Here is a 13,311-nt window from a genome sequence, read left to right as displayed (position 1 = left end):
CCAATCCATTATGTAAAACTTCAAGTACATCTGAGACTTACATCTGCAAATGCAGAACATTATGGACAACTTAATTTTACACCAGAGCTCTGCTTCTGAAGTGGATATGTAATATTTGGTGACTCTTTCTAGAAGTAATACTGATGCTGCATAAAGCGGGGTCCACACACAGAAGGAAAATATGATTTCAACTTTCTTTTCAGGAAAGGTCATCCCAAGATGAGGTTTCTCTCTGTTTCTGTGATGGATAACGACTGGCTCTGATGAAGTTTTCAGGCACTTCTACACTAGGGAACAAGACACTGTAAGAAATGCCTTAAATAGTACAGCACCATTTCACAATTACATGACATCATATCGATACCAACACTAGGAGGTCTGGGCCACCTTCGTCGTTACAAGTATCCAAAAGATTCTATGCATGACATCACTCCACTCCTGAATCACATCATCCCCTTTCAGTATCACTGTCCCAGAACAAGGCTAAGCTCATGGGCTGAGGACAATCAGCCCAAAAGCAGCTCCAAGTTATCAGAAATGTTTTTGTCTGGTAGGTACCTTCCTTGCTTTCAAGGTTTTCACATTGTTCTTGAGAATATATAGGAGTCACAGAAAAATGACAAAAGGAACAGACAGAAGTCAGGAGGTGGGCAGGGTAGGGCGACATTGAGAGAAGAGGCTTTTCCAGCAAGGTGAGCTGAGAGTGCTATGATAGAGAATGCAAAAAGAGAAACACAGCTACTCTCCTGCTAGCCAGCCAATCTAGAGGATGGGGGAGGGGAGCAGAGGAGAGAAAATGAAGTAAAGAGTTTGCAGAAATGGAGGCACTGGCTCGAACAGCTGTGAAACCACAATGGTTAGCAAGAGACATTACAGAACACTGGTGCCCTGGGCTCACATGGACACATTTAACTCCACCCCTGCTACCTGTGGGTCCCTGAGCTAGTCACTCACATGCTCCTGCCTGTTTCCTCACTTGCAAAATGAAGTATTTAGATAATCCTTGAGACTTCATTTAGTTTTTAATTTGAGACAAGAAGTCATGCAGACAATTCGACTGCATCAAGGCTCCACATCCACTCCAAGAGGCTGGACCTATATCGTGGCACCACAAGACAGAACTGGGGACCCAAGGTGAGTCCAGGGCTACCGGCGTGCTCTAATTCCAGCTTCTCCCCAAAAGATCCAAACTACAGGAGCCATGTGACAGCAGCCCTGCATCTCCAAAGCAAGCTGAAAATTATGACCTGCAGAGAGCTAAAGGCCAGCTCCAAGCCAGGGCCCAGCATCCACTCTGCCATTTGCTGGTGACTTCTCCGCAGAGAGCCGAAGCACTAAGGAAAGCAGAAGTACAGATGGGAAAAAGGCAAAGAGAAGGGGCAACGATGACAAGTTTACAGGGCACAGATTTGCATGTTTATTTTCTGTCTTCCCCCAAGAGAACACAAACTCCTGTGAACTGGAACCTTATCTGCCTTGTGCTACCACTACATCCCTGGGCCCGGCAGAACGCCCTGCACACTGCATGCCTTTGATAAATATTTGCTGAATGAATGAAATGGCATGAGATGCAAATGAGTAAAAAGGGTTTTCTCTTTTCAGTCTTCTACTCACTCACTGTGCACCAGCTGCATCATCCACTGATACAACCCACCTGCGTGTATGTCATCCCCAGCTCTTTTCATAGCAGCAGAAAGTCCAAGTGGCCCTCAGGGCTCCTCCGTTTGTGATACAGGAAAAAGGGAGGAGAAAAACGAGGAGTCAAAAATAGGATTGAGCCTGTTCCTCACAGACAAGACAAAAGAGTATGAAAACAAAATAAATTTCATTCTCTCCAGCCCAGGGAATCCAAAAACTGATCGGCAAGGGGTAAGCTGGGCATGTCCTCAGAAGGCACTAGCTTAAACAGTCTTATCTTTGCATTTTTATAAAGATCTTTAGATGAACAGTGTCTGCTAAATTTTTGCAAATCAGGTAAACGATTTTTTTAGTGGGACAAGGCTTCTTCACAAATTTTCCAAATAAAAATATCATGCTGGTTTTAAGTAAGCATCATAACTAGAGTATTAAAAAGTTTAACTACAGATGTTCTTCTATGGTATCATTCCCTTAAAATAGAACCCTCCCAAAAACTCCTAAAAATAAGTCTGCATAGTTTCATTTCATTTTCAAAGGAGGAGATAAACATATCAAAACAAACACTTAACTTCTTTTTAAAAGAGCCTCTCTGCTACACGGGGCTCACAGATCAAAGTCTAAAATGGCCAATTTCTTCACCTCATAGGTCGATGACACAGCTTTGAAAAAGAAGAAAAACAGTCCCCCTAGTGTACTGCCACTGTAGAAAGAGGAAGTATGTTAGTTGAGAATCACTGACGAAGACAGTACAGCCGAAGGAAATTACAAAACAGTATTTCAGCAACAGGGGCCAAGCTAAAGACAGATTCCTCATACAGCACAACCCTAACCGGCCCTTTAGTGAGTTAGTCCAAAAGGTGACTGGGGTCAAAATCAGAGGCCAGTATGAAATTATTATGCCTCTGTTGTTTTGAAATTGTTGAAAAAAAATTTTTAAACATCAAAGTTGCAGTTAAAATGACATCTTTTAAAAATACAGTATGGTGAAAAGGAACTGGGTGCATTCATCTAAAGACCTAGAACTGTAAGGATGTGAGCAAGTATTATGTGGCAGGCCAGCCCTCATCTTTTAACCTTGGGAAGAATCGGCACGAGGACACATTCTCACATGAAGGAAGACTCGGTCACTTGCAGCAGCAGAAGTACTCTCACATTTGTGAAGTTGTAGGAACCACCACAGAAACCCATAGCCGCCTAACGTTATTGTGCCCTGACCCCATGGGAAGCACAGAGGAGTCGGCGTGCGCAGGAGAATCAGTGAAAATGGGCCTCACCAGGTAAACCCTGGAGTTCTAGAGACAGGAGGAAACAGAGACCTCACCACCTCAATTATGGGTGCAGTGCAAGTAAGCTTAATCTGAGTTAAAGGAAATGTAACCTTTTCCCCCTTTAACCACATCTGATTATTCATTTCTACTTTAATGCCCGAGGTAAGGGAACCTGCAAGATAGCTATCACCTTTCTCCCTGGCACGGTTTGCATCTGACAAATTCAAGTTAACCAAGAGCTTCCTCCTTTTGTTAAAATGCTCCTTTTTTGCCACCTTCCTCACTTCACAGTTCCTAAGTACCCTTCCTGATAGGCACCAGACAGCTTTACAGACACTGTGTGCTCACTCAGCCTCTACCAATAATCATTCATCTTCCCGATGCTGAAATAATAACCAAGATTTTTTAGATGGAGAGACAAATATGCTTTTTAGGAAAACAACTTGTACTTATGTAAGACTACCCAGTGCTTAGTACATAACCTTTAGAAAGGATCAATTTAAAGAGAAAAAAAGTGTGATAAAGATCTCTAGAGCCTCCCGCTGCTAATTATCTCTGTACTAACCAGCTGTGTGATCTTAGTAAAGTCATTAACTTGAAGAATCAAGATCTTCACCTATAAAATAAGGGGACTGAACTAGATCAGCAAACCTCATCCTGGCTGTACATTAGAATCACCTAAGAAACTTCAAAAATTAAACAAAAACCACCTCACCAACCAATACACACACATCGGCCCAATTATATCAGGTTCTCTGGGTACTGATATTTTTTAAAAGCTCCCAGATAATTCTTACATGCAACCAGAGCTTTGATTCACTGGTCTTGATTCTGATCGCTAAGACCTCTTTTCTAATCGGCTCTATGCTCTTAGGGTGATAATTCTAGTTACAAGATCTCATAATACAAAGGCCCAAAAAGCTACAAAAGAAGGCCTCGATGCTGCATACTACGCCTATGTGCACACATGACTGGGAGAGATGAACCTGAATTCTAGACATTTTTAGAAGTTAAAAACCTGAATGTAAACTCAGAATGAAAGTAGTGTGGTTTAAAAGCACACACCTGCTTCCAAATGACTAATCATGATAGGAATCAATTCCTGAAAGTTGGATGCATGGAAATAGGTCACAATTAGCTCCTGACCTCTCCCTTTTCCCTCTTCTTCCACCTCCACTAAACCACAAGCACAAAAAAAGCTTGGCTATTACTCATAATTGGAATGTGAAACCAGCAGCCCCAGTTTCAGAGGGCCTTCTCCATCATCAAAGATTTGGAAGTTCTTGCATGGCTGCATCTTTTGGTAAAGATCATCTTGCAAAAACTCTAAATTATATCTCTATAGTCTTCAAGGATTAGTTATCATGTGATAATCAGAAATGGACCTGGTGTAAAATTTTAAAGATAAAATATTGATAAAATATTCGCCCTGTATTAAACATATGACTGCTGGACAGTTTCAATTTACAATGCTTCATAAGATTTTAGTTAAAAATGAGATAGCAGAGAAGGAAAAAACAAACCATGAGACCATAAAGAGTTAAGATATAAAACCACGAAGTTTAAGACTAGGCCCCAAATCTCTATTGCAGATCCTGTAAGCTACATGAAAATATAATTAATTCAGTATCAATTCATGGCTATTTTTGGTAGCCACACTTTCCCACATAAGTCGTAAAAAAAAAAGTTTCAAATGCCATAAACTGGTATTATCTTTAACCATAAACACAATGCAAGAAATATTATTTGTGGTGTTAAAATTACTTTCATAATTCTAAAAATCATAAAAAAGGTGAAAACCCATGCTATGTTAACTTTCTAACTAACTTAAAGCTAACTTTTAACTAACAGATTCTCTGCACCAAATCCAAAATATGTAGGACTAAATTTCAAGTGTGAAAAATTTGGAAAAGACTCCACACCCCACCCAATCCATCTTCTTAGATCCCACAAATTCATCCCTTCCTAACACTATACACTGAGATTAACCCTTGCTATCCACTTGAAAACTCAATTTTTAAAAGCATCACATCAGCACTGCTTTGAAACAGAATTCTCATCCTTTTCATAAATATCCTATTATCACACAACTGGCATTCTTTTACAAAGCAATACAAATGAATCGAACCTAAGACTCATAATAACAGCGTTTGTTCAAAGATGAGACAGATTTGTGGAACAATATCAAAGCACGTGTTTTGCTTTTAAAGTATCGAACCCCTTCCCTATACTAGCCATTAAAAAATTTTAAAGCATATTTCAAGATTTTTTTAAACCAAATTAAGTCAATGACACTAAATTCTTTAGTTTTTTCATGTACTAGCTCCTCTCCAGTGCTTCAGTTCTCCACCTAAGGTCAAACTGTTCTTATTCTATACACCCACTGGAACCTAGCAAGTACAGGGCTCCCCAAAGACAACAAAGGAAGGGACAGGAGGAGGAAGCAACCACCTTTTTAATTAAAAAAAAAAAAAAAATCCAACTTGTTACTAGAAACAACTGACAGAAAGATATGTATCTACCGCTGCACAGGGCTCCCTTTAGCCTGGTATGCATTCCTATCTTGGGAGATGGGGCCAGGAGGATGAGGTGCAAGAGCAAAGCCGCTGGGTATCAGCGGCCCAGCGGGGGCACAGGAGTTAATCTCCTTGGATGCCCAACTGCAGGAAGTCATTACATCATATGCCTTTCCACACCTCTCTCCCTACCACGTGTCCAGTGCCCCAAGAGGCTGAAAACGAACAGTAGAGAGCCTCTCTTCAGGTTCACTCATAGGTAGAAGCCATTACGGTCCAGCCCTGCCAGCAAACCTCCCTCCCCAAGGCCCAGGTGAAGCGCCAGGCGCCATCCTGCACACCTGGAGCCCCTGCCTCAAACAGCGCCAGAATCCGGACCTCAGCGCGGAAGCAGCAGGTGCAGCGAGTCCCCGCTGAGGCAGAAGGGCTGGCCCGTGCCAGGCCCCAAAGTATCTCAGAAGCTACCTGCTGTAGAGACATCTCTGAAGAACAGAGGTGTGGACACAGGCAAGGCAAGGAAACCGGCCAGGAAAAGGTTTATAACCACCGCTTTTTGTAATGGGATTGATGTGCCTGTGGGAGTGAACACCCACAAGCCCAAAAACTTGGACACAGGGCTCTCATCCAGGTAGTCACAACACACCAGGCTCCCGCGACCGACTGAAAACCACAAACCTACCCCTCCCAAACCCGTTCCCTCACTCCCCCCGCAGTGGTCTCGCCGCACGATGGGGGACTTCTACTCCAAAGTTGGCCGCAGACCTACCTTCTCTGCGATGACCCAGGAATCCGGCAAATTCACTCCAGTCCGTCTGTCCTTCCCTCGCCGGTGTCCCTCAACCCCTCGCCTCACCTGGCCATGCCTGAGGTTTCCCCAGGAGCCTTCTCTCCCCATCCAGCCACATTCGCGGCCGTCCCCGGTTGCCCCTCCTCCGGGATCACACAGAACCCCCAAAACCTCACAACGGAGGCTCTCCCTGCCAACCCCTCTCCCCCGCGCCCACAGGAGCGCTCCGTCGAATCGAAGACGCGCCTCGCACTGCGCAGGAGGCCCGGCGGGTCCTGCCGCCCGCCCCAGATGGGTACGCACCTTCCAGCCGGCAGAGCTGTTGCTGTCGCCCTTATCCTTGAAGTAGGGCACGCAGCGCACCATCCACTCATAGATCTGGGACAGAGTGAGCCGTTTGTCTGGGGAGCTCTCGATCGCGCGAGTGATCAGGTCGGCGTAGGACAGGTTCCCCCAGGCGTTCCTCCGCGACGAGCATTTCCTCGGCTGCCCAGAGCCCCCAGCCGTCCCCGGCTGCGGCGGTGGCAGTGGCTGCTGAGGCTGCAGCGGTGTCTGCGTCCCCCCGCTCAGCGCGCCCGCCGCGGGGGCTGGCCCGGACCCGGAGTCCTGCCCTCCAGGAGCCAGCAGCCGGGCCGAGTCCTCCAGGAGCAACCCAGAGCCCAGCGGGCCGCCCCCGCCGCCGCCGATCGCCATGGCCGAGCCGGCCCTACCGCCACCGTCCTCGTCGTCTTCATCGTCCTCCTCCTCCGGGATCATGGAGTCAGCAGCCGCCTCCCCAGAGGGCTTGGCCGGGCTCCCCTGGAGCTCCGGCCTCTGCAGGGGCCACGTACAGGAGCGCGGCCGGCTCTGGGGCTCGAACTCCGGGTCTAGCTCCACTTCGAGCGGAGAGATCGGGGCCGGGGAGGCCGGCGCCTCTGCCATCTTCGCCGCCCGCCCGCGGCTCGGGCTCTCGCGCTCTCCTCTCGCGCCGGGGCGGGGTGCGGCGGGGGAGGGACGGGGGCGCAGAGAAGGCTCGGGCTCCCAGGCGGCGCCGACGCCGCCGCCGCTACTGCCGCCGCCTGGGGAAGCACGAGAGGAGAGAGAAGGAGAGTTGGTTATCCCGGGCTGGAACCCAGTCTTCGGCGAGTCCTCGCCCGCCGTCGCCGCTGCCACCGCTTAGCGACCGCACCGCGCCCGCCTCCCAGGAGCAGGCAGACCTGGAGACGTGCGTCCCGCGAACCTGGCGCAGCAGACGCCGCCCCCCGACCAGGCCGCTGGGGAGACGGGAGCGAATCGACGGGCTCGCACGGGGCACCCCCTCCCCCGCCGCCGCCGGAGCTGCAGGTCTCTCCTGGGCTAGGTGGCTGGGCGGGGAAGAAGGGGGAGGGGCGGGGCGGGGGAGGGGCGCGGGCCGCGCCTTTAAAGCGGGCAGCAGCCGGCGCTGGCGCAGCCCAGCGGCGGTCCGAGCCCGAGTCCAGGCGGGCGGGCGTGCGTTTGTTTATGTTTCGCTCGGGCCCGCTCAAGTGCTTCCCGCGACGCCGCCGCCAAAGTCTGTGGCGTCTTCGGCTCTTCTTCCAACACCCAGCCCTGCTGCCTCCGCGCCCCCCTGCCACCCCCTCCCAGCGGAGGTCTCGAGCCCGGGGACGGCGCGGGAAGCTCCCTATTTCCCTCTCCGCTCGCGGGCTGAGAGGGCAAGCGTGGGTCCGAGCGCAAACGGGCCCTTGTCACTTCCAGAAAAAAGGGAAGCCGGGAAGGAGGAGGGCAAGCAGCTCGGTGGATATTTGCGAAGGGTCGAGCCGAGCGGCAACGGCCACTTTCGGGGTTTGTGAGGCTTATTCTCCCACGGGCGTTGTGCCCTACACCCCCTTCCCAGTGAAGAACGGGAGAAGGGGGCAAGTCGGAACGTAAATCTTCCAACAGGTCAGGAAGCACCAAGTCTCCCGGGCCGCCAGAAAGCCCAGACCAGCACGTTCTTCACCTCCTTGCTCCCACTGCTGCCATCTTGACAGTTTCCCCCCTTCACTCAAGTCCTTTAAAAACACTAGCGGGAGAGAAGAGGGGCGCGCACACCGAGTCACGGGGAGGGAAAAGGGAAGCGCCTGGCCCAGCTCAGAAGCAGATCCGGAGTCGCCGGCAAGGCGGTCGACCCGCTCACAGCTCCGGCGCCTACCTCGGTTCCTTCCCCTCAGGGACGAGGGGGGAGGACGCACAATCCCGCGCGGGCCTGGGGCACGGTGAGGAGGGGGCGCGCAACCTCGGCCGAGGAGAGGCGCTCCGGCCGCCGCCGCAGCCCGCCTGAGAAACCGCCTGTCAGCCTGCGCCCCGCCGCCTTCCACATTCCTCCTCCTCCCTTCCCCAAGCAGAGCGGTCGAGGCAGCAACACAAAGTTATAGACACACGCAGGGTGCCTCAACCTAGACTGACGGCGGGCGGGCGGGCGGGTCCCCGCCCAGGGGGAGGGCTGGGCTGCGGGCCGGGGTGTGCTCGCGTGCGTGCGTGCGTGTGTGTGTATGTGTGTGTGTGTGTGCGCGCGCGCGCGCCTGCGCGACCCGGTTCCGCGGGGCTGCAGGCTTGAGTGTCAGGGCGCGCGCCGGGGCCGAGACTCGGCCGGCTCCTCCTCCCTCCTGGGAGCCTCAACGACAACAAAGCTCGGCGCTGGCTCAGGAGACGAAGGAGGGGGGCCAGCAGAGCTCCAAACGCTCAACGAGCGCAGTCGCGTGGCCTCCCAGACTCCAAGCAGGACGCCTGGCACCCTCCCCAGCGACGAAGGGTCCCCGTCGCTCCGCCAGTCTCTGGGCCCGCCCTAGTGTCTGGTTCCCCATTAGAAGCCGACACCAGGTAACACCCGAGATAAGACGCTGACCGCAGGCGGCAAGGGTTACCTCAGCGTGAAAATACTGGCAAGCGAAGATGTTGGTGTCCTCAGGACTTCGATAAGCTGATGCTCTCAGATTTGATCAGGCACCAGGAGGTTTGCAACTGAGTCTCTAACGTAGGACACTTGACTGCAGTCGTGTTTCATTTTGCATGAATTTCATGGCCAGCGAGGGGAGAAGTGTAACTAACTCGGAATAAAAGCAAATTATTCCATATTCCTAAATGCAAGAACAAATTCTGAACAACTGTGAAGAGGAAATAATGAGTCTAATTTTTAAATGACGGCAAAGCAGCTAATTGTGCTTTTTTAAACTTTTAAAAAATACACTCCTTCGGGTTTAGAAAAACATCTTCACATGTCCTTATCCTACGACAGTACCCAAGTCGTTCATTCGTGCGCTAAGAATGCACTACATGCAACACACCCCGAGAGTCTATCAATTTTGATTTATAAATATCCCGCCCCATCCTTCCAAGTCACTAGAAGTATCTTAAGCAGTCCAGAGCGGTCTCGGCAACAACCCCATACACAAAAAGATCCAACTCAGCGTAGGCAGGAATGCGCCCTTCCACCCGACTCCATGCTCCGGGCTTTGTGCAGGACCCGTCACTCAAGTGACGCGCAGCCCCGCCCCTGCACCAAGCTAGTTCGACGCGTACAAACAGATGATGTCATTGTATCCACAAGCGCGTGACCCGGGATCTCTGCGCCGCATTGCCATTCGCTGCGCCGCTCAATCGTCAAGCCATGCCTCGTTCTGACTGGCCGCGGCCACCCGTCTCCAGGCCCCAGACACCCCTCTCCGCCCCCGGCCTCCGCCCCCCCTTCAAATAATAAACAATCGAGTAAAATTCGATGGAAGGGAGGAGAGGACAGAGAGACGGCGAACCCAGAAGCCAATCCTTCGCGTGCTGACGGAAGGGAGAGTTAAAAGGAGGAGGGTTTGAAAGGACCGGGTTGTGGGGGGAAGAAGCAGACCTGAGGCGATGTGTCCCGCCTCGATGAGGTGGCATCAGGGGAGGAAAGTTGGAGAGCACTCTGCGGGGCACGCCTGGTAACGCAGGGGGGCTCTAGGGCCCCGGAGCGGCCGGGCTCGGGACTCTGGGGTGGTGCGCTGCCAGCCGAAGGGGCGGAGATTGGGCCTCGCTAGCGCTGCGCAGGCGGAGCTGGCAGACACGTGCGGGAGGAGGGCGGACGCGCGCCGCACGGGCTCGCCCTGGGCACGCGGCTCCGGGAGACGCGCGCGCTTGTTTACCAGCGCACGTGGGTGTTATTTTTAAATGGAATGTTGTGCTGGCAGCTCGGTTGAGTGGCTGGCGCGTGGGGCTGCCCGCGCCTGCTGGGGGACGCGGCGGGGCCGCGCCGCGGCCTTTCTGAGCCTAGCTCAGCTGTCCCCGCTACTGCTTCCTTTGCAGACAGCCGCTTGGGCCTGATTGCGAGTTTCGCGCGCTGTTTCGTGAGAGTTTCAAGCCTCTACGGAGACAACGTGTTCTCGCTGCAGAATACTGCCTTTTGTAAACCCGGGCTCGGCTCCCTCATTCACATTCCGGAGCAAAGCCACCTCTTTCTTTTCATCCTGGAGGCCGCGCCAGGCTAGGCTCCGTGGCTACCGGCTCCGGAGCAGATTTCAACACACTTAACTGGCACTAAACACCCTGTCTGTGCCTTGCTCCCTTGCTTCGAATGTCCCCAGTCTATCTGTACCCGTCTCTTGGGTGAACATCTCTGCCCGCGAGCAGCTGCGCTTCGTGTGCGGAGGTGGAAGTCTGGAGTAGAGCGGTCTCTGCTTCCTGGGCTTGTTCCTCTGAGTGCGGCTCCTCTCCTCTCATCGTGGGCCTGCCCCGCTGAGAAGCCCTGAGTTTACATCTGGTTTATAGCCTAGCAGTGTGGAAGGTGTGGTAGAATTTATTGCTCTGAGTCTGGTTTTCTGCTTTGCACGAAGAACCAGGAGGCCTCATCACCTAGGCTTTGCCCTGTGGTACAGCATAAAATCCAAAGAACTTTCAGTTGCTTCTTTTTAATACTTTCAGTTCAGTTCAGTCGCTCAGTCGTGTCCGAGTCTTTGCGACCCCATGAATCGCAGCACCCCAGGCCTCCCTGTCCATCACCAACTCCCGGAGTTCACTCAAACTCGCATCCATCGAGTCGGTGATGCCATCCAGCCATCTCATCCTCTGTCGTCCCTTTTTCCTCCTGCCCCCAATCCCTCCCAGCATCAGTCTTTTCCAATGAGTCAACTCTTTGCGTGAGGTGGCCAAAGTACTGGAGTTTGAGCTTTAGCATCATTCCCTCCAAAGAACGCCCAGGGCTGATCTCCTTTAGGATGGACTGGTTGGATGTCCTTGCAGTCCAAGGGACTCTCAGGAGTCTTCTCCAACACCACAGTTCAAAAGCATCAATTCTTCGTCGCTCAGCTTTCTTTACATCACCCCCTTTCTTCTCTAAATCTAGGCAATTCTTTGTCTTTAAGACATAGAAAGAATGTGTTTACACTGGCCGCGATCTCGGCCATTAGAATTTCACTAATGAAAACATGTTGAGTGTGTGTTCATTAACAGAATGCATATCCCACGGACCTTCCCCCTAAAATGAAAGAATTAAAGATTCCTAGATTAATTGAGCTCATTGTGACTTGGTGATTAAAGGGGGGTAGGGACATAATAAAGCTACTTTCCTCAAAAAGCTTTACAGTCATAATTGTGAGCGTGAAGCATTTAAAAGTTCAGTATTTCAAGAGTTTAAAAGCAGTACAAGGCAAAGAGAAGACGTTGTACATACAGTGTTGGGTAAGTTTCTAAATGAGTTGAAGATCAAAACTTCAAATGACAGTGACTATAAACATACAGACTGGTAAATGTGAATCTACCCAAGGAATTAACACTTGTAATGTGTCCCTATGGGCAAGCCTTTGAAAACTCAGAGTGTTTGTTCCCTCTAAGTCAGAAATTGCTTTGACCTTTGTCTCCCCCTTGAAGGCTTCCTTGGTCCTTCATTTCTTCGTGGTTTAGTATAGGAAAGCTGAATAAGTTATGGTTGTTGATTGGGAAGGAATGCCAACATTACCTTTGCAATAGAATTTTTGGTCAAAATTTTCCCTACTTATTATACCTTGTTTATTTCTACAGATGATTTAAGGTAGTAACTGTCCACTCCAATTTGTAAATTCAATCACTGGAGGAACAAACATTTAAAAAAAATTTTTACCTGAATAAGCTAAGTAAATTCACCATCCCAAACACCTAATTTGTTGGGGTTTTGATGGTAGATGCCAGAGTTCTCTGAGGAGTCATGACTAGCACTGGGTCCCTGCCCAGTCCCTTTGCAGCTGGATACTCCCTCTAATGCCAGAGCCCAAACACCAGGGACTGAGCATGCTGCCCATGAGCAAAGTGCTTATTTCCCTCTTGGATTGGCTTCTATGTCTATTTCAAGAATGAAGACAGGAAACACAAACAATACAGCCTCCAAACAAATATGTGACCCAGCTAGAAAGAAAGAAAGTAAAAGTGTTAGTCACTCAGTCGTGTCTGACTCTTTGTGACACCATGGACTGTAGCCCACCAGGCTGCTCTGTCCATGGAATTCTCCAGGCAAGAATACTGGAGTGGGTTGCCATTTCCTTCTCCAGGAGATCTACCCAACCCAGGGATTGAACCCAGGACTCTCGCATTGCAGGCAGACTATTTACTGACTGAGCGACCAGGAAAGAAGGAGCCCCTGTGTTCAGGTCTACAGTGGCTTCCCATTCTTTGTCTGACATCATCAGTCCCTCCTCTGCTTCCCCACCTCTCAGCATACTACTCCTCTGGAAAACATACTGAACAGTATGTGCCAAAGAGCTTGAGCTTTGGCTTGTCCTCTGGGGCATCATGGAGAAGGCAATGGCAACCCACTTCAGTACTCTTGCCTGGAAAATCCCATGGACAGAGGAGCCTGGTAGGCTGCAGTTCATGGGGTCGCTAAGAGTCGGGCAGGACTGAGCGACTTCACTTTCACTTTTCACTTTCATGCATTGGAGAAGGAAATGGCAACCCACTCCAGTGTTCTTGCCTGGAGAATCCCAGGGACAGGGGAGCCTGGTGGGCTGCCATCTATGGGGTCGCACAGAGTCAGACACGACTGAAGTGACTTAGCAGCAGTGACTTAGCAGCTGGGGCATCAGCCCAGGCAGGTTTCACCACCATTCTCTCTAGGAGTCTGGAGCTCTTGTCCTCTCTCCTTCTCTTCTCCCCCTTCAGGTGAGAC

General features: G+C 50.8%; 2 protein-coding genes across 4 annotated transcripts in view; one reads left to right on the top strand and one right to left on the bottom strand.

The window, feature by feature from the left end:
- The window catches only part of FOXO3 (forkhead box O3), a 121,458-nt gene extending 111,399 nt beyond the window's left edge, over positions 1-10,059 (bottom strand). Inside the window, exons 1-2 of one of the 3 annotated variants that reach the window (XM_044924366.2) lie at positions 10,045-10,059; positions 6,513-7,267 (exon numbers count right to left, since the gene is read on the bottom strand). In XM_044924366.2, the coding sequence (XP_044780301.2) occupies positions 6,513-7,130 (618 nt within the window). In that variant the 5' untranslated portion in view covers positions 7,131-7,267; positions 10,045-10,059. Of the gene's footprint in view, positions 1-6,512; positions 7,268-7,405; positions 7,548-8,358; positions 8,492-10,044 lie in introns of those variants that run through there. The other 2 variants (XM_025294690.3, XM_025294691.3) reach the window with 2 other exon arrangements.
- LOC112587493 lies at positions 7,648-9,414 on the top strand. Its single transcript, XM_044924367.2, has 2 exons — positions 7,648-8,009; positions 8,109-9,414. The coding sequence occupies exons 1-2, from the start codon at positions 7,689-7,691 to the stop codon at positions 8,424-8,426; spliced, it is 639 nt and encodes a 212-aa protein (XP_044780302.1). The 5' UTR covers positions 7,648-7,688; the 3' UTR covers positions 8,427-9,414.
- Positions 10,060-13,311: the final 3,252 nt, after the last annotated feature.

The sequence above is a fragment of the Bubalus bubalis genome, chromosome 10 (genome assembly GCF_019923935.1).
Source record: "Bubalus bubalis isolate 160015118507 breed Murrah chromosome 10, NDDB_SH_1, whole genome shotgun sequence".
Taxonomy (NCBI): domain Eukaryota; kingdom Metazoa; phylum Chordata; class Mammalia; order Artiodactyla; family Bovidae; genus Bubalus; species Bubalus bubalis.
The sequence above is the reverse complement of the archived record's forward strand: the minus strand, read 5'-3'. Positions and strand labels throughout refer to the sequence as shown.

What these genes read in the sequence shown, in the direction of transcription:
- LOC112587493 (XM_044924367.2), top strand. Translation starts at nt 7,689, where the DNA reads ATGTTTCGCTCGGGCCCGCTCAAGTGCTTCCCGCGACGCCGCCGCCAA. An exon ending in CGGCAACGGCCACTTTCGGG is followed by an intron (nt 8,010 to 8,108) that starts GTTTGTGAGGCT and finishes ATCTTCCAACAG; the next exon opens with GTCAGGAAGCACCAAGTCTC.